Below are 25,872 nucleotides of genomic sequence, written 5' to 3'. Positions count from 1 at the left end.
TCTCTCCTTCGGGGTGGGAGGGGGTGGGGGGGTGGGGCACACTCTCATTCATCCCCTGCTGATTGTGCCTCTTCATCCTCATTCCCAGTAAAAGGCACCATATTTTCTGCTGAGATGGTAGCTGTGGAGACAAGGTCTATTTTCCCAGCTAAAGCCTTTGCTCCCCCTCCTGTCCCTCCCCGTGTGGAGAGATCCCTTTATCCCCCCCCCCCACCCACCCAACATAAAACAAAGGCAGGGCTGAATGCTCTCCGAGGTAGGTAAATGTATTCAGTGACATCAGCCGGATGATTCCATTCTGCTGGCTCCCTGTGCCTTGTTTGTTTCCGGCCTTGTCCCACGTGCTCCACACACTGGTCCTGCTTGTCTGAGGCCCCTGGAGCGCACAAAAGACCCAAGGCTTCTGACGTGTGGACAGTGGTGGATTGGGGGGCTCCGTATATGGAGAGCAACTAGAAGAAGAGGGAGTGAGGGGGAGAGAGGGGGTCAAAAAGGAAACAGTTATAGCCCTTGGTGAAGGCTGCAAGGAGGATTTCTCCAGTCCCATCTGCCTGTAGCTCTTCTCTCTTCCTCCTCCTCCTTCTCACAAATACTACTCCATTCCTCCATCCCAACACTCTCCACCTGCCCCTTTGATCTGGTGTACTTAGTGTGAGTCTGTGTGTGTGTTATTTGTGTATTTTGACTGACTAAACTGGGTACCTTGGCACCTGTTGGTATCATAGGCAATTCTGCTATATACAGTCCACCATATGGTAGCCTTTCCTTCATAATCCTTTCATATTTATTATGTGTTTATTTCCTCTTCCAGTTTTAGCCGGTGTCTATCTCACTGGATAAATCATTCACCATCCAAGGACCCACTTAAAAGCCATCATTTTGGAATGTAAGTTCAAAATAACAGGTGAAAAAAGTCTTCGGTGACTCCTCTTATTTACCTCTCCTCCTCTACTTACCAGTTGCTTTCCAACAGCATTGAATATCCCTGCATGCCAGTAGGCCTACCTTAACCGGGGGTCAAACAGCTATTAGCCTGTTTGTAATACAGATTGGCAGACACCCTTAAGGGTCTCTCATACAGACCCTTCCTGCCCGTCATTATCTTTGGTGGGAGAGACATGTTAAGTGAAATGACAAACACAAGCTTCATTCAGCTTTCGAGAGAAGACATGTGAGACAAGCCCTTCGGGGCTGTTCTGATACTGTTTGCACATGTAAATGCCTGTGGGCTCAGACGAGGCTGTTGGTGCTGCTGCTGTGGCTGCTGTTGAGGCCCATAATGCACCTCACCGCGGGGCCATTCTGATGTCCGCCCGACGGACAGGATTAGCTAACAGTGAGTCTTGTGAGGGGTCGAAGATTAGCGTCTCTTCTCGGCAGGACATGACGGATTAAACTCGCGCACGCTGAGGAGAGGAGGCTGGAGGAGCCAGAGATGAGGGACTTGGTGATGGGAGATAATCTGCTCCTCGGGGGAAAGGCAGGCATCTTTCAGGCCTTTCTTTCAGGGATGAGAGGAGGGGGAAAAGCCATTCTTCTGAAGTACGCCAGAGTAACAGAGAGCTGGGTCGGCATCGCCACAAGTCCAGCCGCTATATAACTGATGCTTCCCATCAGCACTTTATTGACTGCATTGTGACTGCTTTTGTGTTGCATTGTGATATGCTGTGCTTAGATTTGGTTGTTATCTGGTTGCTAAGTTGTGATGCAATAATGTGCAATTATAATGCAATAATTTCGGGTCCAACTGGGCCCATAGCAGCTTGTTTAAGAATTTTTTTTTTTTTTCGACTATTCAGTCATTATACTACTTATGGTTATGGCGCTAGTAAACTCTTTTGGATGAAAGAGCTATTGGGCCCCGAAACAATATGTGACGTCAGACTTAACAATTGAATATTTCAATGTAATATAGTAGATAAATAGATAGATAGATAGATAGATAGATAGATAGATAGATAGATAGATACTTTATTGATCCCCAAGGGGAAATATAATAGTATAATGTAATGTAATGTATTTTTTTGTTTTGTTGTTGTGTTGTGTTGTGTTGTGTTGTGTTGTGTTGTACTGTGTTGTCAGGGATTGAGATGAAAGATTAGCCCTCACACTACATTGGCAAATCATACTGTGTATGGATTCACATTCCCTCCTCTTGGATTCCCTGGTCACATTAAAGAGGTAAATCCAAGGTTTGTAACATCTCCAGTGCATACAATAAAGTGTATCATTTTCTTGTGGGGTATGGAACTTTGGCAGAAAACTCTGACAGAACCATAAACATAATCTGTAATGTACACGCTTCATCTCTTTGGATGCAAGTTAGCCATATTGACATCTCTATGCAGTAAGGCGATTTGTATGGTGCCAAATAGGGCAACTCTCTCAGCAGGTGGAGCCGTGTGTCTCCTGCCGAGAGGTTAAGGAGCAGGACCGGATTCTCCCAGTGTGACTGTGACGCTGGGCTGCCGCTCACTCCCCCTCCTGGGGTCTAATCGAGTTATCGCGTCTACAAATCTCTCATCAGGGGCCCGTGTTGACACTCGCCCCCAAAAAGAAAGCCACAAGGCAACAAATTTACACCAGCAGGGAGTTGGAGCACGACAGTCCAGTGGGGCTGGATGAAAAGCTTCGGTAACCTCTGGTCACATTCCCCTTCCACACCCCACTGACAGTGCCCTCACAACGGGCAACTCGGGTCTCTGTTGTCCATGAGGGGCAGACTAGGAGCACAAACACACTCATACACCTCATAATGAAAAGGATCCACAGCCAGTTTGCCCTTCACAATTTAAAATAGACGCAAGTATCATTCACTGCTCAGGTCACAGTCACAGTGTTGAGTCTTATAACTGGTGTGATGCATGTGCAGCATTCTGACCATACATACACTGAACTGATCATTAAATAGTTAATATGCTGTCTCCTACTTTGTGTACTATACTGTCTATGCAATTTGATGTTCACTGCAATTGATTGTTCTTTGATTCCCGAAGCCATGAAGTCCTAATGGGCTTCTTCTTTTCACAAAGAATGGAGCTAAAAAAAACACAATCTCTTCAAAGCCTCCAAGGTCCTCATACGTGGCCTTTGTAGGTATGAAGGGCACACAATGTGCAGGGAACCCAGTGGAGTGAAAACGATGAGGCCAGCTGCGGTCCCGCGTGCGTGCTGGCCAGTGGGACTGTGCTGACCCTGTGGAGGAGCCTATAAATCAACTCCAAAGCTCCCTCTGGCCCTGGCCGGAGGGAGCATGGCCTGTGTCCACTCCACGGCGCACTCTGACCCCTGAGCTGTCCACAACAGGACGGGCCAATCTCTGTGTCCGGCCTGCCAGCTCGCCCGTGGCCAGGGCAGCTACCTGCTGCTGGGCACAATGCAATTGGACACAGTTTTCAAGATGATATAGGGTGTCAGATTCTCCATGCTGACAGAGAAAGGAGGGAGCTTCGCCCGAGTGACTTTTTGTTATGTGGCTCACTGACAAAGCGTTGCATTTTACAGGTCATATTTCACTGTGGAGTTTTGTGTTTTTAGTTTAGGCTTCGGCCAGATGCACTAGCCCACTGCTGTTTGAATTAGCATCTAAGCATCTGTTTTGGTTGTGCAATGCAAGCTAGAAATGAGAATGGAGAGGACACATTCCACACGACTCAGATTATTTGAAGAATTTGGAATATGGAAAGACAAATGATAGTGATGGAAAAATAAATATTCATGTGTACTGTGAAGCTCAGACGTGATCTGAAGCAGTGTTTTCTTATTTGTTTCACACCAGAATTTGAGAGCCAAGTGCACAGCTTGTCCTCCACTGCAACTGTGGAATCCTACAGAGCACTGAGTGACTCTCAGGCATATAGGGAAGCTGTGCAGTGTCATCCCGGCGTGGCAGCACAACGCCTTCAGTGGGCAACATCTGCTGACCTCATAGTGAAAGGCAGGCAGTATACACATACACACACACACACACACACACACACACACACACACACACACAGAAGGGGAGTGAGATGGATAGGCTGCAGTTTATGGCTTCCTTAGTGACAAAACCTCAGCATCTTATCTATGGTCCACAGTGGCCAATTGATTTGCTCTGGGCCATTATTCACTGATCAGAGGCGCCATTCCCCCTCTGTCATCATCACAGGCTTGACTCACTCTGCATGGCTCTCCTACTCGGCACGGAAACATCCGGAAATATGTTGATATTGGATAACAACATTGTGCTTTGAGAGAATATGTAACATAATCACATATTTCAGTGCCAACTGCACACGTGAGGTGGATTTTACCATGACTTTTTGAGGGACCATGGACAGTTCCAGTTATTGCCAATGAGTACTTGAGCCTGTTCCATTTCTTTTTTAATTCTGTAGTCATTCCTTGTATATGAATTAAAAAATATGTTTTTTTTGTGGATACCATCATTGACAATTCACAGAGATTGTCCAAGATGTAATCATTTCACAAAACTGTACTTGACAAACAAAGCTTTATTTTGGCACAACCTTACAATCCCAACATTTGCAAACCTGGCGGTACCCTGCCACATCAGTGCCAAATCTATCATATTCCTGTACGTAAAACCCCCAAGAAACAAAATGTAAGGGCCACTGGCCAAACAAATCTGAGGAACACACAACCTTCTCCATGACAACCTAAGCAACACAAAAAACAGGGAAGAAAAACAAAACAACTACATAAAGTGCCATAAACCCTAAATGACAACAATGGCACAGAGTCCAGATAAGGGGCCTTGTCTGGGAGCAGTCCAGGGGCCACAAAGGCAGGCCCTCCCAGTAAAGATCTAAACAACAGCAGGGGAGGGAGCAGGCAACAGTGCTCTAATGAGCTCCAGTATGGGCAGATGAGGATGTTCACAGGGAGGGCGATGACCTTACTAATGTACATTACTGGACCCTAAATTGTGTGTGTGTGTGTGTGTGTGTGTGTGTGTGTGTGTGTGTGTGTGTGTGTGTGTGTGTGTGTGTGTGTGTGGCGTTGGCGTTGGGTAGTGTGGAGGGGGTTGTCTGCCCATTGTGTGTATGTTAATTGCCTGCTGACAGTTTGGCTTCCAATGTGTCAACAGTGAGGTTGTTTTCCTCTGGTTTGGGAGCATGGATGAGGAGCGTGTAGTAGAGTGCATGTACAGTAATGTACCACTGGCCTGAGGGAGTGGGCAGACCTGCATGAACTCCATAACACACACCTATGGAATCGTCACAACTTTTCCTGATAGGACAAGACCATTGTCTTGACCAAGATTACCACAGTTAAGCAAAGGATGAATTAAGTAAATTGAATTAAAAAAGAAAGACGTGTTTGTTGTACTTCTGAACATTTTAAAAAAGAGTGTAATGTACTGTACCAACTAAATTCAATTTCACTAAATTTACCCCTTGGGAGTTGATAATAAACTGATACATAGGGTCGAGACCAATTTCTCAATTGAGGCTTAGTCTGGTATTATTTCTCGAATCATCATTAACATTTGTAAAACAGTAATTTCTAGAACAATTTGTACACAAAATACCACTAATGGGAACAGTTTGTGAAGGCCCATTCACTTTTAGAATCTAATAAAGCAGATTTAGGACTTTAATCTGTGAAACGTATCATTTAGCTTAACCAACCAATTCCATGCAAAAACTCAGTTTAGACTCAGAATAAAGATATTTTTGCATTGCCATGCAAATCCTTGTGATAAAAATGCAAACTACTGGAGGCACTAGATAGAACGTGTGCATATGAAAAGACGTCTTGAATAAAATCCCATCACTTCTCTAATGTTTTGATCTGAGCGACCAGCATCCAGTCTCCTCAGTCAGATTAGGCATTTAGCCCCACAGAGCCAGAGCTACTCTCTCTTAACTGCAGATGCTAATTCATGTCCCAAACCATTTGAATGACAGTGGGTTCTTTGTACAGTTGGCCACCCATGTTGACATATGGTAGGGTGGTGAATGTGATCTCCCTCATGTACAATATGACTGTCTCATCAAACTCGTCTTTGTGTGGAAAGATTTTGTGAAAGTCTTTTTTTCGTTGTAGGCATTTCAGATGAGTTATATGAATATGGATGATTATCTATCACTCTGACAACATGTCTGTACACACAGACACACATGCACGCAGACACACACACACACACACACACACACACACACACACACACACACACACACACACACACATTTGCATCTACATCAGCATGTACACAAACACACACCTTGTACAAGCACTCATTTGTCAAAACAAAAGCGGCTCAGTAGCCCTGTGTGGAGGTCATTTAGTTGTTCCGAGCACAGCCCTTGTTCTCAGAGAGAACACACACACACACACACACACACACACACACACACACACCCTTCAGGAGCAAAAACCTTGAAGGTCCTCAGACAGCTGGGCTGAAGGTCCACAGAATGTGATTGCTTGGAGACGAGTCAAACATCTCCTCGTATTGACGAGTGTCCCAGTGGAGAGGCTGGTCAGTGGGAAAAAAAGATTTACTCTGTTCCCAGGGAGGGTAACTCAAGGATGCTGGATCGTGTGTGTGTGTGTGTGTGTGTGTGTGTGTGTGTGTGTGTGTGTGTGTGTGTGTGTGTGTGTGTGTGTGTGTGTGTGTGTGTGTGTGTGTGGTGTTTGTGTACATACTCGGGGACACTTGTTTAGAGAGGCCAGTGGGGAAAGTGGGTAAATCACCTAATTGCAATTCACTGTTTACAAAAGGCTGCTTTGACACTAACTACAGTGTAAAGCACTCTCCTGAGAGATGCTGGCAACACAACAGTCTTATCTGCAGCTACAGGTTTTATGGGGCACTCATTAACAGAATACGAGGGCATGGATTATTACTCATCAGCTATACATGAATAGCCAAGATTGGGGACAAACATGGTTGAAAATGTCTAAGTAAGAATCCTTTAACCTGATAAACAGTTTTAAACAGCCTTTTAGCATTTAGTGTCATACATCTGACAAGACAAACACATTTATAGGCAGTGATTCAGTAAAGGCTTACTACATTTTCCCTGACACCACATCATTGAAATCTCAACCTGCAGTCCCAAAAAATGAAAGCATGTGATCTTAACTAATCTTAAAGATGCTTTAAGTGATGTTTAAACAAAACAGAGAGCTAGCTTGCTACTCCCTCCCCCTCCCTCCCGTGCAATTGAAACTCTCCTAAATGCACATCTCGTCGGTTATTGGCTGGAACACTGTTTGATATGTTTTATGGTGCAGGTTGCACCAGTTTGTTTTGTTGCTACGTTTTTTTTACACTGTGTTCAGGGGACAGGCAGCTAGCGGATAGTGAGGAGATGTTTGCTGTATGTGACAAAAAAAATTTCTAGCCTAAAAAAAACATGTGACCGCTTAGAGCACCTTTAATAAAGTAAATCCATATTCCAATTTACTTTCTGCGCTCCTTGGTGTGTGTGGCTCGGGCCCCTCTCCTGGCTGTGGGCCTGGGTCGGTGTTCCCGCGGGCGGGCCCCTTGTGTTTCCCACACTGATAGGGATCTGGAGTGTGCCATAAAGCCCCGCAAGGCTAGAGCACAGAGGCAGCACACGGCTCATTCACAGCGGCCTGATAAGATCCATGCGGCGCCTCTCCTTATGCTCACCCTCTCCTCACCCGTCCACTCTGCTGCCTTTATCAGGGAAAGCACAAACTCCCTCTTACACACACACACACACACACACACACAGACACTGAGAGAGAGGGAGGGAGAGGGAGAGAGAGAGAGAGAGACTCCTATGTGGGTTTGTGTATCCTATGTCTCTGCATTCATGCACGTTCAGTAAACCTCCAGTAACATACTGTATTTAATTATTGCACAAGTGCCTGTGCACCTGTACAAACCTTTTTAGATCAAATAGATATGGTATAAAGTCTTATGACAAAGACTTGTGTGAACACACATATAGACTCATTCAGACTATAGGAAACTCTTGGGAAGTTATAATTCAGTTCAGTTATATTCATTTCATATTCATTTTACCAAACCGAGGGTGCTTTAGGATGATATTGTTTGTGTGTGTCTATGTGTCTTATCTGTTTGTATATTTGCCTTTGAATAATATGCTTTCTCATGAATTTATCTGTAAATCTGTAGGCTTATATCTGTTTCCTGATATAAGAGAGCTTGTGCTTGCAAGTGTGCTTTCACTGACACATCCATGTATGCGTGTGTGTGTTTGTGTGTGTGTGTGTGTGTGTGTGTGTGTGTGTGTGTATGTGTGCGTGTGTGGGTTTGTGTGTGTGTGTGTGTGTGTGTGTGAGAGAGAGAGAGAGAGAGAGCGTGCGTGTGTGGATGTGTGTGTGAGCGTGTGTCTACGTGTGTGTGCCTGCGTGCCTGGGAGCAGGGGACGGCTGCAGTTCAGCAGAGAGCAGCTCTTTCCCACAGTCTGCAGAATTGACACATGGCCCACACACACACATTCCACAAGCTGTGGTCGACAGGCCAGACGACCGGGCCAAACCGTGTGCAACGGAGGAGGTCCTGGAGAGAGTGTGGGGTGAGATGGAGGGAGTGAGGGGGAGGAGGGGGAGAGAGAGATAACGATAGAGAGAATGAGAGAGGGAGGAGAAAGAATGAAGGAGGGAGGAAGGGAGAGTGAAGATGAGAGACAGCGGGAGCTCTACTCACTCTCCGTCACATCAGTGGCTGCCCTCCCGCTGCCCTCTTGTTGCCCTTTGAGCAGCATATTATCCAAGTGAGACCTGGTACTCCACAACAAACTCACTTTAAATGATTTGTGAAGATAATTTGTGTGTGTGTGTGTGTATGTGATCATGGTACTGTTTCTGTTCTTGTTCCTCTTAGAGGGAGAGTTCTTCATGACTCTTAGACCCACTGGAGTAACCTTTGTATAGGAAAATACACAAGGAAGAGTACTTATATCAGCCTGTACTATTCGTTCCTGACTTATCTGAATGTAGACGGAGGGATGTTGGCTCTCCTTTCTCCAACTCCTTGCATCTCATGTTTTATATCTATCTCCCATAACAGGACACATAAGTTAACAGCCAAATTTGCAATTTATTCTGAGATGCTTATTTGCAGCTGCACTTCACTGGATCTCTTAATACAGAGGAGAAATCGCAATCTGTTATTGCATGTGCAGCATATTAATTACATACAAAATATAATCTGAATGCAATTTGATAGCCGGAATGACATGTACAAATGTGCAGGAGAACACAATTGACAAAAATGGATCCTGCCATTGACATGTGTATGCTAACAAAAGCCACCATAGGCTTGTGGAACCTGCCCATTTCTTCCCACCAGTGGAACAAAGCCAGTACTGTTTCAAGGGGCCCAAGCTTGACAACAAAATGAGGCAAAGCTTATATTCAAACCAAATATATCTGCACTAATAAGACATGGGGAGCACTTGCCAAGCTGCACTTGCACTACTGCAGATGGTTCAAGTTGGTGTTCTAAATGTACTCTATGAACACAAATCTTTTTTTTCTTGTGACATAGTATTGTGTTCCATATGTTTCCTGAGTCATCTCTGAATGCTGATACTCTTGCAGGTGGGCCTCTACAAACCAGGGTGTGAAAAGTCTGGCACAGTGCACAACTGGCCCTCCATGGTAAACTGAGATTCCCGACATTGCTGAACATGAGCACTGAATGGAACCAGGGTGTTCAAGGTTGCCAACAAACCAGAACTAAAAGGGCTTAGCCTGGTCTCTGAGGTGAAAGGTGATACTTGAAGATTGCGCTACTGGGGTGTAGGGTTAAACTCCTGAGTTTGTGTGAAAATGCAGGATGAACAGACTCTCACTATCAGGTGGTATTTTGAGACAGATTTAATACCCCTAATGGGGGTGGTGGGGGCGGTGCAATTCACTTTAGGGTACACTTTTGGGTACATTTTAGTCAAACTCAACATTCTTTAATTCCACCTATATTTATGTCATTATGTTCTGAAGAGACCACAAATCAGACCATTAACCAAAAGAATACTTATAGCACAAAACCTATTTCAAATCACTATTCATTCACATATTGGTAACATTTACTGTATACTTCTTCAACATGGTATAGTTACTGGTGACACTCCATCCGTGGTTAGAGGGAAGACTTGCCCTTGGTGTCCCAACACTGCCGCAAAGCTCGCGCGCAACGCCACCCCCACGCCTATAGCCAATGGTATGATACTGTGCACGCGCCGCCTGCTCTACATCGTGTGTCTCTTCCAGTGATTGGAGGAAAGTTACTGTGGGAAATAAACTTTGGGAAATTTCACACGAGCTGTTCGCGTGCAGTTTGGGAGACATAAATAAGAGCTGCTGAGCGAACAGCTAGATGTCAGATTCGCCCAAGGCACTGTGGAGAGAAGAACACTATAAAGCCCCTGCCTCTGTTGACTGGATCCGTTTAAACCAATTAATTAACTGTAATTTACTGAATACAGACAAACTCCAAATAAAGAATCAGACAACGGATTCTGGTCAATACATTCGGATTATATGTGGGCTCCTGTGACATATCGGAAGACGACATTCGGGGGAAACTTATTTTGATATAGAAACATGCCAGCGGATAACATGGAGAAATCATCGGGATCTCCAGTTGCTGCCACCCCGGCAAATTTGGTAAGGACACCTGATAAACCCAAGACAGCCACGGAACACAGAAAGGTAGGCTACAGTGAATGACCTAGATGAAAGATGCATCAGGTTGAAAATAGCATGATGCACAACTTGCCAGATGTCAGTTTGTTAATGTCCTTTTTGTCATTTTTCTAGTCATCTAAACCAATTATGGAGAAAAGAAGACGAGCGCGCATCAACGAAAGCCTGTGTCAGTTGAAGACCCTTATTTTGAACGCACTTAAAAAAGATGTAAGTGTTTTAAATTGTTAGCAATAAGTTTTAAAGCCAAATAACCAATATTGTAATCCCATGACGCAATCATGCTTAATCATAAATTCTAAAGTTAATTAAGAAATTAGGTAATTAATAAAACATGGAATATGTAACATAGTTATCAATGCTTTATTTGTAAAGCTAAAGCTTGTTATATTTGAATATTTGTTTAGACCTCAAGACACTCGAAACTTGAAAAAGCGGATATTTTGGAAATGACAGTGAAGCACCTGAAAAATCTTCAACAACTTCAGATAACCGGTGAGTATAACAGAGTTCAAAATATACCTGACCAAGCCTACTCTTTGCGTAGATTAGGACATCTGGAAAAGTGTCCTCCAGTCCCTGCAGACAATATTTTATTTAGACTATATCATTCCTTAGTTCTTCGTATAGGTCCATTTGTCTATTTTAAATCAGTTTATTTTAGAGTTTGTAATTTAACCTAATTCAAAGGTTTAAATTCCTTGTTCGAAAATAAAAAGAAGAGGTTAAATCCAAGCTTTTATTTAAACGTATCGTATTGATGTTGCTTACAGGTGCCTTGAACACGGACCCATCTGTAATCGGCAAGTACCGGGCCGGTTTCAGTGAGTGCATGAATGAAGTCACGCGTTTTCTCTCCACGTGCGAAGGGGTAAACACCGAGATAAGGACAAGACTCCTCAGCCACTTGGCGAGTTGCATCGCGCACATCAACGTATTGAACTGCCCGGCACAGCACCCCGTTTCTTCCTGCACACCCCATGCAGCTTTCGGACAACCAGTAGTACAAGTCGCATGCGCTTCCCCTCAGTTAAGTGGTGCGGTTTGCAAAAATGGCACGCCGGTGAGCATCTCGCCAGAGGCAGCTAAGATATACGGCGGATTTCAGGTTGTATCTGCAACGGATGGGAAATTCGCCTTTTTAATTCCCAGCTCGGCGTTCGTTCCTAGTGGACCTGTTATTCCGCTGAACGGACTGAGCACTGCCGGCGGCGTCACGCTGCCTGCCTCTCCGGTTGCGCAGCTAGCCCCGGTAGACTCCATGTGGAGACCCTGGTAGGGGCGACTCTGCTGGTCTAGTGTTGGACTCTAAAGATTACAGTGTCTTGTACATTTTTGTAGCCAATGTTTTCCTTGGCATGATATTTTCTATGAACTTGTATTCTGTATTTTGAGATTTATATGATAGATTCACTTACATGTATATATTTTTAGTTGATATGTCAGTTTATATTAGATGTATTATTCTTTTAAGGTCAGACATATGTTCATTAAATGCTCTTTTTCTGCATTTGAATAAATTTTTATATGAAGAAGAATATATGAGTCAACACATCAGGTTTTATCATGCTTGGCCAACAACTGCAATGCATGGTGTGTGTGTGTATGTGTGTCATGGTGTTTATGACTGTGTGTGTGCCATGCCGGTGTTTGAAAAGTTGCTTTATAATATCACAAACCACTTTAGCTGGATTATATTATTATTAGATTAAGTAAATGGTTTGAAGATTTGTTAATTCATATTTCATATCTGAAGACTGTGCCTTAATTTGTTGTGCAGTAAAGTTCAGTAGCCCTACTTCTGCGGTGTTAAGTGGACCTAGTAGCATGTCAGAAATCACACTGCCCATCTCAGGTTACGGGGCAGACAATCCCAGAGTAGCCTACTACTGCTCTAACACATTAACCACCTGAACCACCTCCACATAAAATCATATCAAACTGTCCTGTACATATGTATGCCGACTTGAATATTCATTCAACTTCCATATTCTATTCCGATCATGCAGAACATGATTAGTCAACTGGACAACTATACAATAATTACACAAATCATAATCATATTGGACTGGCTATCTTCTCCTAAGCTTAGTGTGATCAGTCAGTGTTGCTGTAGGCAGGGAATTTCAGTTTCCTCTACCTGAAATGAGCTGTGGCGAGCTGCAGTGAGAAATCTGAGAGGTGATGAGAGAGGGAGGGAGGACAACCTCCCGGCGACTGGCTTGGATATGGCGGAGCATCCCCCTGACACACGCTTGCCTGCCTGCCTGCTTGCTGAGAGGTGTCAACAGACTCAAGGGGCCTAGGTTGGGGCGGGGGGGCTGGGGTGCTGTGAGCAGTGAGTCTTGCTCATTCTGTATTCATGTTTCTATTTTTCAGAGCTCAGTTTCAGCCCATGCAGACTGCTCATCACATCACTGCTTATGCACAAATAGCTGCAGAGCAACGTGATGGAGATAAAAAGTTGATTGTGGTTCTCAATTCCTCTTTGATAAAGATGGAGGGACCTTGATGTGGGGAGCCATGTCATTGTAAAAGCAAAGAAACAGTACTGTTCTGCCCATTCTGACATTTTAAGAGCAGCACCACAGACCTAGTCCTCTCAGTCTGAGTATGTGAGGGATTTTTTCAATACATAATGGAACAACAGATACCTCTTGCAGCTCTAACAGGAAATGGCACAGCATGTCTCATTTTTAAATACGGGCGATTCTCACATCCTACAAATCATCTAATATTCAAGAATGCTCGCATTTTATCCTATAATACAAAACATAACAGCATTTCAGAGAAAACACAAATAGCTTCACATTGTTCTATACAGTACATAAACATTGATAAACATTGATATTAGAATGGGGGTTTTAATAAGGGAATCATTTCTCAATGAGGCCAATCCAGCCAATAAATTAAATGACAGGCTAATGTGTGTTTTTTTAAGCTTCATTCTCTTTATGGTGGTGAACAAAAGCTGGGAAGGGTAGCCAAGGGCCTTAGCAGAGTGGGCCTCCACTTGCTGTCATTGACAATCCTTTGGGGTCTTTGAGATCCTTAAAATCCTCACACTCTCAAGAGGCATTGGATCTTTCTGAGAAAACTCCTCTCAGCTTTTCTCTAAAAAAAGAAAACACTGCCTGTCTTTGAAGTGGTCCTGACAGACAGTGCGTCCACTGCCCTGTGCAATGAAAGGACAGAAGACCTGAAGAGCATTGGAGTCTGCGAGGGCCTGTGGAGCTTGAAGCCCCGGTGCGATCCCTGTTTAAGTGTCTTTGATCATTTGTTGTCAGGCTCTTTGTTTTTGCTGTTTGGCCTTGAGCCTGCTTGGCCTGGCTGTCGAATTGTTTATTTGGAGGCAAATCTAAGATGAGTGTCGGTGAGCTTAACAACCACTGCCAAGTGAACGGCCAAGCGAATGACCTCTTCTGAAGACCACCAGTGCAGCTTGTTCTGGGAGAAGCAGTGATGGGAGCCAAGTCTTGATGGTGACTGAAGTTCACAGGGTGAAAAGTATCTAAAATGGGGAGTTGTCAGCAACCCTCATGATTCTCAACTTCCCAAAGGCTCCTTTCTGATAATTATTTTACTGGGTTTTGGTTTTATGTCGTAACTCTGTTCTGTTAAAGACAATCTTTCTGTGCATTGAAGAGCATCAGAATTAATTTCACAAAATTGGTCAAGAATTTGGTCATGAAGCCAAGAAATGTATTATCAAACAGACTTCTGAAGCAAAAGTCTAACATCTACAGTGATGTGTGTAGTGTAGAGTAGTGAGGTTTTCACCGTCTCTGAATGAGCGCTTAATCTTTTATATCTTCTTTTCAATTTTACTGGAAGCCGCATTAAAGCCAATGGTTCATCACTGGATATCTAAATGAATAAAACAACATAGCAGAAACACACAGTTGCTACTACTATCTCAGGAAAGCCAAAAACAGAAGTAGTATGTCCTCTGTTCTCACAGCAAACGTAGAGCTAGTGATGTTTGTGGTCATTCCTGCAGGCGTCTGAAGCCATTAGATCTGATGAGCCCTGGTCATGGGTGCCATTGTCCCTAGCAGCAGGTAGCACATTCATCGTAGGTCAGCTGGGGTCTTTGGCATTTTCCCACAAAAGGGAAAGTGGAGAGCATGCTGAAGCTTTTCTTTTAAGACATTGGGCACAATAAGTCAACTTAATAATATGGCATGGCAAGTCAATTTCAGAAATTAGACCGCAAACTTAGATTGGCTATGGGTAGATTGCTGAGAAAAATAGGTATTTGTAAACTAATAATACTTACTTTGTGACCATTCAGGTATTGCTCTAATTGTTATTATCCTAACCAAGCCTGTCCAATGGAGAATGGAAATAGAGAAAAGAGGTTGAGTGTGTGGACCTACGTTTGGGGGAATCTGGATAATGAATTTATGACTCATATTTTTATTTTATTTTTATAAATGGGGGGGAAATGGATGATTTGTCTCAAACTATTCTAGAACTCCATGCTAAACCATTTTAAAGGATGCAGAAATGGATCCAAGTTGTAATAAGGCAGATTTTTATTATTTTGATTGAGGAGACCTGAGTTGCTCGTTGTGAGGGCACTGTCAGTGGGGTGTGGAAGGGGAATGTGACCAGAGGATTACCGAAGCTTTTCATCCAGCCCCACTGGACTGTCGTGCTCCAACTCCCTGCTGGTGTAAATTTGTTGCCTTGTGGCTTTCTTTTTGGGGGCGATGAGAGATTTGTAGACGCGATAACTCGATTAGACCCCAGGAGGGGGAGTGAGCGGCAGCCCAGCGTCACAGTCACACTGGGAGAATCCGGTCCTGCTCCTTAACCTCTCGGCAGGAGATGCACGGCTGCTGAGAGAACAACCTCGGGAACAAGGAGACCCTCCGTGATATACGGCACCTCTCCATGCCAATCTCCCCCTTATGCCTCAGTATCTGTTTCTGAAACCCCTCATCTCATCCCATCCGTCTCAGCAGCATCCAGTGATGATCATGATAATCAGCTGTTTGGCTTTTCTAATCGATGATGTGTTTGTTCTGCAAAAACACATCTAAATATTCTCAGAATTATTTCCACCCATCAGTGTGTGTGAACTAAGGGTCAAAACAGCATTCTTGGAACAGCTTAATAAAGTTGAAAAGTTTATTTGACACTAAATGTCTTTCATTGGAAATCACTTTGTGTGAAGTGAGTGAGTGAGAACAACAAAAACACAATATTGTAAATGAAAACACTACAATTTGTCTAGGTTTTTAGAATGTTTAACCCTTTTTTGGAATTCTGCTGATGTAACTGAATTTCACACGGTTATCAAAATATTTTAATAACTAAAAAGAGCTGCACCTTTTGTGTACAGTTCAAAGGTCCCATTCAGCTGAATTATTTATGGGATTCCCTGGCAAAACAAGCTGTCATTTAAGTTAGCATCTCTGTTTGGAAAATCAGCCTGGTTGCATGGTATGCCACTGCCTCCCTCGCTCCGATTCATCTCCTCACACTCGCTCCCCGTCCCGTGACAGCCAGGCTGATAGCGGGCTTTTCCCATATCTTCCCAAGCAGGCTGGAGGACCCGAATCAAGTTAGTTCTGCTCTGAGTCCTCAAAGCCCTGAGGACTCCCTGCTGTGCAGGTAACCTGTGCAATGCTGAAAGGGTCATTAATCATGAGGGAACGTCCATCAGAATGTTAGAAGGTGGCTTCTGGGCTGAAGGACAGATGTCAAGCCAGGGCTCATCAGAAACTGGAGGCTAATCGTAAGTGAGGAGAGTGAAACAAGAGCCTACAATCTCACAGAAATTCTCACGGAAAAGGAATAGAGCTCTGCAGGTCTGCTGCTGCATAATTTAAATATTTCTAATCAAAAAACTTAAAAAATACGTTGCAAGTGTTACACAAGAACATGCTTGTTCCATCAGGAATTCACTGCTTGTCTGGCATCCTATAGGCCCCTATCTGGTTGAATACTATCTGATGTGGAGTATACTAGGCCATCTTTTTAGGAGCACATCTAGAGGCACCCTCATTTTTCTTTCTTTTTTTATTATCAATGAATTTGTTTCCAGAGAATAGGCTAATTTTATATAATTTCATATTGTCATTGATTAAATCATTTCAAAGCAGATCGAGAAATTACGCAGTTTATCTCTTGTCTCTTAATTTTAAATATTTCTAAATAAAAAAAACTTAAAAAAACCACGTTTGAAAAAAGGACTATAACTGAAATGCTATAAGAAAACCATGCTAGAAGAAAACAATAATTTGGATATAACTGAAATGTTTACTGCCGACAATTGATAATACACAAGACAAAATACCAGTGTTACACAGAAGCATGCTTGTTCCATCAGGAATTCACTGCTTGTCTGGCATCCCATAGGCCCCCTATCTGGTGAAAATACTATCTGATGTGGGAGTATACTGGGCCATCTTTTTAGGAGCACATCTAGAGGAATACAGTAATTGGGGAGCTATACTGAAGGTACTCCGCGACTGACTGTTGGAATCAGTCACTCCTTGGCTCATCAGGCTCATATACAAAGCACCTCCAACCAGCAGAGAAGTGCCACGAAAGTGATGACGATGCCAGAGATGATGTCAGCCAGGCATCTGTTTAATAACCTCTATCAGCAAAGATGTCAGCTCCCAGAGACACCGGTAAGATGCTGGAGAAAAACAAGACACTGAGAAAGAGGTTGGGATGTCTCAAAGGAAACAGGGTGGGATGTCTCAAGGAAGCAAGTTAGGATGTCTCAAGGAAACAGGTTGGAAGCCCGAATTCACTCCAACCGTTCCAGTTCAGATTGACTGAGAATAAAAAGGACTGGTAGACACATTAAGACGTGCCATGCATGCAGTGACATTGCATGTGTGTCTGCCAGTGTTGGGTAGATTACTTTTAAAATGCTATTCCACTAAAGATTACAGAATACATGCCTAAAATTGATCTTGAATACTTTCATTACATCAGCAACCCTCATTTTTTTTCTTTTTTTATTATCAATGAATTTGTTTCCAGAGAATAGGCTAATTTTATATAATTTCATATTGTCATTGATTAAATCATTTCAAAGCAGATCGAGAAAATTACATGATTTATCTCTTGTCTCTTAATTTAAATATTTCTAATAAAAAAAACTTAAAAAACACGTTGAAAAAAGGACTATAACTGAAATGCTATAAGAAAACCATGCTAGAAGAAAACAATAATGTTGGACTATAACTGAAATGTTTTACTGCCGCACAATTGATAATACACAAGACAAAATACCAGTGTTACACAAGAACATGCTTGTTCCATCAGGAATTCACTGCTTGTCTGGCATCCCATAGGCCCCTATCTGGTTGAATACTATCTGATGTGGAGTATACTGGGCCATCTTTTTAGGAGCACATCTAGAGGAATACAGTAATTGGGGAGCTATACTGAAGGTACTCATGACTGACTGTTGGAATCAGTCACTCATGGCTCATCAGGGCTCATATACAAAGCACCTCCAACCAGCAGAGAAGTGCCACGAGTGATGACGTGCGAGATGATGTCAGCCAGGCATCTGTTTAATAACCTCTATCAGCAAAGATGTCAGCTCCAGAGACACCGAGTAAGATGCTGGGAGAAAAAACAAGACACTGAGAAAGAGGTTGGGATGTCTCAAGGAAACAGGTTGGGATGTCTCAAGGAAACAAGTTAGGATGTCTCAAGGAAACAGGTTGGAAGCCTGAATTCACTCAACCGTTCCAGTTCAGATTGGACTGAGAATAAAAGGACTGGTAGACACATTAAGACATGCCATGCATGCAGTGACATTGCATGTGTGTCACCAGTGTTGGGTAGATTACTTTTAAAATGTATTCCACTAAAGATTACAGAATACATGCCCTAAAATTGATCTTGAATACTTTCATTACATCAGCATTGGGTTATATTTTTTTAGAAGTAGATCAAACAGTTATGTGAGGTTATGTGAAGTTGTAAGACCTATAGCTAACGTCAACAACAACCTGCTTTACAGTGAGGGTTCTTAAGTATAGTACTTCTAATGCATATCCTCACTCAAATGGCAGGTGTAAACTCTGGAGGTTTATCTTTCAATCCAAAGAGCAGTTTAACTGAGCAACCCATCTACCAATCTACACATTCACGACAGCTCGCTAGAGAACAGTGGCTGCATCTCCCTCATTTTTTCTCTCTTTTTTTTATTATCAATGAATTAGTTTGAGAATAGGCTAATTTTATATAATTTCATATTGTCATTGATTAAATCATTTCAAAGCAGATCAAGAAAATTACATGATTTATCTCTTGTCTCTTATGACTGGGTTATGGTGGGTTGAATGTCCAGAGAGATCAATTATTTTCGTGCCGAAACGAATGACTTAGGCTACGTTTCATCATTAAACTTGAATACGAAGAGAGGACGAGTGTGACTGAAAAGGGGGAGCAATACTTGCATTGCCTTGAAGCAGTCGCAAAAGGCATCACCTAGTTTTCATAACAATCTGCATTAAATATTGAATGAATTAACTTTGTTGTGTAGCAACTAAAACCATCCCTACACCAGAAGACTTTGACAAGATTTGGGAAAGATTGTAGTCTTTTGAGTAAAGCTTGAATGGAGGGCATTAGTTAAAAGACTCCAATCTTTCAAGAATCTTTCCCAAATCTTGTCAAAGTCTTCTGATGTATGGGTAGCATAAGGCTTGCCTACTACACACAGTTTTTTGTGTAAAATGTAACTAGGCTGCATGCAGCTTCGGCGCATGCATATTTCTGGACTTGTTTCATGCATTTCATTTGTTTCATGCATGGTCATTTCCAAAGGCTTGAATGTGAATACAATGACCCACATCATTACACTCATCGTCATCACAGTTCTCGAATTTGAGATTCAAATTCAAATTTTCAACAATAACCTGTTTCATCAGGTTGTGTTGTGTGTGGCCTAAAATCAGCTGTTTAGTCACTTTACCTGGTTAGCGCTTTGGACTTGTAACCGGAGGTTGTAGCAGGCAGCTCACTGTGCTGGGATTAGTGTGTGCTTCACCTCACTGTGTGTTTTCTGTGTGCTGAGTGTGTTTCACTAATTCACAGATTGGGATAAATGCAGAGACCAAATTTCCCTCACGGGATCAAAAGAGTATATATACTTACTTATACTAATCAAGATGACATCCTTAAAATTCTACCTTGCACCAGTGGTGGTCCTACGTTGCATGACGCCCTGGGACACAATCATTTTGTATTACCATTTCACACAATTCAGAAAAAACAAAATGTGCAGGAACTATGCCTGTATTTATAATATTATGAATGAAATGTGCATTATTTGGAAGAAAGTCGAGGTGTGACTGACTTTAACCCACTAATTCCATTAGAGTATTGCTGTATACAGTGGATCCCCGTCCCCCACCCCCTTGTCTGTTCCATTTTGGAGACCCAAAGGTGAACTGTCTCCTGCGCCCCCTTTCCCCTTCTCACACAGCTTCTGTGCACGGCACCTTCTCAGCAAGCAGGGGCGCCTGCAGCTGTAGGGGGCGCCAATTTGCCAATTCCCCACACAGTGAAATGATAGATAATAGAAAACCGCAAATTTTTTTTTTCTAAGTGCTCGTGTCGACCCCCGTGCCGCCTCAGGCAGCTGCCCACTTCGCTCATGCAAAAAACGACTACTGCAGAACACAACAGAAACAGGCGAACATTCATTCATACAATCATTGCACTGCATTCTACCTTGAGAAAGCGACATGCAAACAAATTTCTGGTTTGATTTTCTACTTTGAATTCCTCAAATTCCTCAATTCGTTTTTACGACCATCTTCTGATCGAAAGGTAGGCCAATTTAATAGGATTCTCACATGTAAACATACCCTGACCGTTTTGAAGAACGACATGAAAAAAAAGCTCAAACCAGCAACCATTATGGAAAGAGCAGAAGTTGATGGACAGTGCATATGAGGTGGGACCCCAGCATCACAACTGTTGGTTGAGCAGGCTCCTCACAAGATCAGAGAGAGCCTGAGGAGAGATGGTGCTGCTGTGAACATCATCATCCTCAACATCCGGTCTGAGGCAACTCTATCAAGGTGTTTGGAGGACGAGAGAGCTGTGGTGAAGAGCTGTAAGGAGGAGGTCACACCGAAAGGGACCGACAGGTGGAGCTGGAGTAATAGGCTTCTGACTTGTACAAGGCCTCAGCTCGAGGAGTATTTCACTGCTCTCGAGCAGGACCTTAGGAATCTGCAGCAGCTCCTGCAGGAGGAGAAAGAGGAGCACAGGATGGAGCTGAGGGCTCTGGAGAGGGAGCGCGTGCAGGAGAGAGAAGGCGGAGAGAGAGGAGGCCCTGCTGTCTGCTCTGATCTCTATGGCCGTCAGCAGACAGAAGCTGATGAAGGAGCTCAGGAGCCAGCCAGCTACACTGGTGGTGAGACATGACTGCTTGCTTTCTTAGAGCACTGACAATATTACTCAACAGTGGCCATGAATTGATACTATAAAGTGTATGGAGAAAGTGCATAATGTTTAAAGCACCCAGAATGACCACTGTGTATGTTAATGGCTATATACACATAAACTAAAGGCTGTCTTACCTAAAATGAATGATGAATAGGTTTTAACTTATACACAGTTCACCTTTCCAGTTGAGGCACTTGCTTCAGGTTTCAGGGCCTGAGGTGCATTCATGGATCCTGCATGACTCTTGCCAGTGCAGTTTACTCTTGCACAATCCCTGCAAGGTGTTTCAGCACCCTGGCCAGAGACCTTGCCAAACATGCAGTTTCAACTTTGCACCATCAAATAGTTTAGAAAAAATGACGGTATGAAAAGTGAAATGCATCAACAAGGGCACACTCATTTATATATTATACAGTATGTCATGGTCAGTGTTGGGTGGGTGGCTTTTAAAGGTACACTATGCAAGATTTACACCTTAATATAACCTTTACGAAGCCAATTTGATGGTCAACGAACTTGTAATAGGCCAATCGTTAACCTAGCATAAGCTATACAGCATAAATGTAGCGAGTCGCTACCAAGAAAACCTTGGAAAACCAGCCATGCAAGAATGACGGCCCGACAAATCTCGCGAGAATCATGAAACATTACCTTATCAGTAGATATAGCTCTTTGGAGATAGTTTTTGCCTGTTGTTAATTCTTCACCTCCACAACAAAAGCATTTTCATTGTTTACAAGGGGGATAAGTGAGAAGTTTGCTATTTACAACAGCAGAGTAAAATATAAATATATCGTGACAGAGGGAGCTCTAAAAATACATAAAAATACCTAAACCTGCATAGTGTGGGCTACCTTTAAAATGTATTCAACTACAGATTACAAAATACATGTCCTAAAATGTATTTTGTAATGTATTCCGATAGATTCCAATAGACTGAGTAACGTATACTTTGGATTACATCAGCATTGTGTTATATTTTATTAGAAGTGAATGAAACAGTTATGTGAGGTTATGTGAAGTTTTGTGACCCATAGCTAATGTCAACAACAACCCACAACCTGCTTTACAGTGAGAATGGATTGATATATGACTAAGACTATGTGCTATGAAACACTATTAATGTCATTATGTTAAAGAGCCTACAACAGAGATTTTTTTTCTGCACATAGGCCCCATTGTCCTACAAAACTAATTTTACATTTCCTGAGAGGTTTTTCTTTTAGACGATCAATATAAACAGAAAGGGAAAAATTTTAAAATATTTGAATTCAAGTTTGAAAATACAGTTACTTAAATTTTGTATTTTAAATATGTATTCCCATTACATGTATTCCGTTACTTCCCAACACCGTATGTCACATACAGTGACATACATGCAGTGTGACATATGCAGTGAAATTAATGTACATCAATACACTCAACACTGGCCCAATTGCACAAGAGACATCTCTCTCTCTCTGTCTCTCTCTCAGTCTGCTTGGCATATCCCATAATACATGTTACTTGGGCCAAGGGACACTACTCTGGTTTGGTGAGACAATGCTTGCTTTATTCATTTTTAAATTAGATTTAATGAGATTAACAGACTACAAAGTCTTCCACATAAGGTAACACAAGCTGGCACTCCATGAAATCTTGGCTGGCTCTTGCCACCATTCTGTCAGACTGAACATAAAGGCTCTTGGCAAGACCAGTCAGGGTGCCTAGATGGATAGATGGCTGTGATGGACGGCAGCGGTGGTCTAGCCCTACTCTTCCAGTGGAACCTTCAAATTAAAGAGCCGTGTGGTCATTAAGAAGTTTTCCGTTTTTAGGGTGTTTGTTCATCTGTGCTATCACAAGCATACTGATGTTGGCATCATACACATCATATCCTCTTTAGGGGACATTCAAAGATACTGTAGAACTCAACTAAACCCTCTATTATATTTCCTAAAAATATGTGTTGTTGTTTATTCATCAACTCCTACTTTCACTTATTCATTACAAGGCCCTTCTGTGACCTGAAGGGGCCTCATGCCCGGCTTTATCTTTGATGAAGGTTCCTTATGAAAGAATCTCTCAGACTTCATGTCAGATGGGTGTCCCTGCTTCATAATGAAGTTTGTTGTGGAGTGTTTTGCATCTCAGAGTTAATAGGAGGCTAATCCCTCATTCTTTGGGGAATCCAGCTAATTATTGTCCCACATGCCTCCTTAAAAGTAGTAGATGCACAAAGAAGCGCCAATTATTTGCACATTTAAAGCACTCAACTGTGAGGGTTCTTTTCTTCTGCTCAAGACTTCGTGGCCATCGTGCAATGATTATATTCCCGTAATTGTTTTTGGACTGAAGAGAGTTTAGCATCTTCATTATCTCTGTGAAGAGTCTGAGGTGGAGAACGGCGAGATGTTTGAAAGAGATCATTGTTTTTGGAGATTAGCATTTTCTACTTGATCAGTTTAATGTGGATGCCAGGTCAGGCGTTCGGCGGCTTGTCAAAGCTACTCCTCCACCTTTGGCCTTGGGTCCGATAAATGTGATCACAGACCTGACTTTCAGGGTCAAAGGGTCCAGAGCACTCTTATCCACTAATGGTCAGAGACCATCCACATGGCACAGAAGCTATGAGCACACTATAGGCCATTACTGGCCACAGCCCACGAATGTGTTCAGCAAACGCACCTATGAAATGTCTCAATTAGGATAGTGTAGCCTATAGATAGGTTTGAATAAAAGCACAGGGGTTTTGGTGGAATAGATGAAAAATAGTATTACAGATAAACAACATAAATGTGACTCAAAAGAAAAAAAATAGAAGCAGATTTGTGTAAAAGACCCATCTAAATAAGTGGAAATTATGTAAGGGATTATGGCTGCCGAGGTGTCCCGATATACTGAACTAATGGACTAGGTGGAGGCACATCTCCACAAGATCTCAAGATCTCCACAACATGAAGCAGAGGTTTAGTTTTCTTCCGCTAAGTCCATTCATTCTGTATAACAAATCATATAGATCAAGTTAAAATCTTAAATTCTAGTATATGTTTATATGATTATCAAAAAGTTGTATAGTTTAGCTTAGTTTCACTTATTTTATTGGTGTCTGTAAGTTTACTCTGGTATGTTTTCTATTATGTAGCAATCGAACTGTTCAGCATTTGCACTACACTGCATGGACAAACTAATGCATACCATAGCATTACACTTTGCCAGTACCTTCCTTTGGCAAATATAGCCTACACCGTCAGCTTAGTGACAGTTCTCTGTATATCAGGTGGGTGGTCATTCCCAAGCTGTAATTCCATTTCATAACTATTTTTGTGAATGGGTATGTCCTTTTTTGTATGGAATTCCCTTTTTGACTGATAAAGTATCTATGTATATCTATTTACATCTAGGGATGGACAAAAATAGCCTACATCAAAATGTATTTTAAAATATCACATAGCCTATTTATGTGTATCAAAATACAGTACAAAATACAGTAGCCACGCCACATATCAAAATAAAATACTGTATATTTGTATTTTCATAGCCTAAATACTATATCAGAGATGCACTCAAAAAGTCACAACTGAACTTGTCAAGTGGTACAAACTCGGACCTATTGAGAGCCACAGAATGTGGGCTTAAAGAAACCCAATGCATTGCCTATATTGCCTTAAAATAATGACTTCAAACTCATGGTACACCGACATGCAATACAGAGAACCAAGGGGCATAAATATGTTTTTTTTTTCATTGTGTTTCTTTAGGTGATACATGGGGCAACTTTTTGATCAATGTTGCATGGCAACCACATAACTGGTTCCTTGTTCCGATTGGATGATCATGTTAATTTGCCTACTTATGATTAAAGTTCTCAAGAAATATAAGTTACCCAATATCAAAGAGAACGTGCCAGAACAATACTCAGGAACATTAACCAGCAACATTGCTCAGAAAGGTGCCTGTGTATCAGCTTTGGAGGACACATACACATCACAGTCAAAGTTGTTCCAAAGTTCTACCAAAACAGGCAAAGTGTGGGTGAGCAAGTAACCATGTGGTTGAGTGAGTGTTGGTGTGAGAGGGAGTGTATTGCATGTGTGTGAGCAACGTACATATTACTCATCTTGCACTGGATCATTTTCCTGAATTTCAATATTCTGATCACAAGTGTGGGCCAGCCAGATGCTTCAATCTTATGTCATCACATCACCAAAAGTATTGGTTTTACCAAAAAAGATTTTGCAGTATTTTTAAATGACAAAAAACTATTTTGTATTTGAAATACGCATTAAAAATACTGCCCACCCTGCCCATACAGTAGAAGTCTTAAAGGAAGTGATCGTTGTTTCTCCTTACAACCACTAGAGCGCAGCAGAGAAACACTGGATACGTGTATGATCATTCACCTCAGATTTCACAGAAATGAAAACAAATGTGAGCATGACAACAGAAAATTCAGACTCAAATGTAACAATTTCATATAAAATGAAAATGAAATCTTTCACAACTATAAGTAAAATAAAATGCTGGAACTTGTTTTTTTTCTAGTCCTTTGGCCAATAACATCTATACTGGATCTGAAGTTTTTAACCACTGAAATAAGCATTTAAATTTAAACAGTATGCGTATACAGCCTTGCGGCCTAACTATTGCTTGGGTAGATTCAACTAAGCCTTACATTTATGTAGCATACCGGGTCCTGGCTTCATACACACCATTCAGACCCCTTATGACGAGATATTAGTGCTTGTATGTTGTACATTGACCACTGCAAGACTTTTAAAAGAACTTGAAGCC

At 42.3% G+C, this 25,872-nt stretch overlaps 1 protein-coding gene across 2 annotated transcripts; it reads left to right on the top strand.

The window, feature by feature from the left end:
• The first annotated feature begins 10,327 nt into the window (after positions 1–10,327).
• Positions 10,328–12,131, top strand: LOC125291973 (transcription factor HES-1-B-like). 2 transcript variants are annotated; one of them, XM_048239055.1, is made up of 4 exons: positions 10,328–10,617; positions 10,771–10,866; positions 11,064–11,151; positions 11,430–12,131. In XM_048239055.1, exons 1-4 carry the CDS (start codon positions 10,555–10,557, stop codon positions 11,933–11,935), a joined length of 753 nt encoding a protein of 250 aa, XP_048095012.1. In that variant the 5' UTR covers positions 10,328–10,554; the 3' UTR covers positions 11,936–12,131. The 2 variants fall into 2 exon arrangements, with proteins under 2 accessions (XP_048095012.1, XP_048095003.1); XM_048239046.1 differs by having other exon boundaries at positions 10,328–10,662.
• The last annotated feature ends 13,741 nt before the right edge of the window (positions 12,132–25,872 follow it).

Source organism: Alosa alosa, chromosome 1, assembly GCF_017589495.1.
Source record: "Alosa alosa isolate M-15738 ecotype Scorff River chromosome 1, AALO_Geno_1.1, whole genome shotgun sequence".
Classification (NCBI taxonomy): Eukaryota; Metazoa; Chordata; class Actinopteri; order Clupeiformes; family Clupeidae; genus Alosa; species Alosa alosa.
The sequence above is the reverse complement of the archived record's forward strand: the minus strand, read 5'-3'. Positions and strand labels throughout refer to the sequence as shown.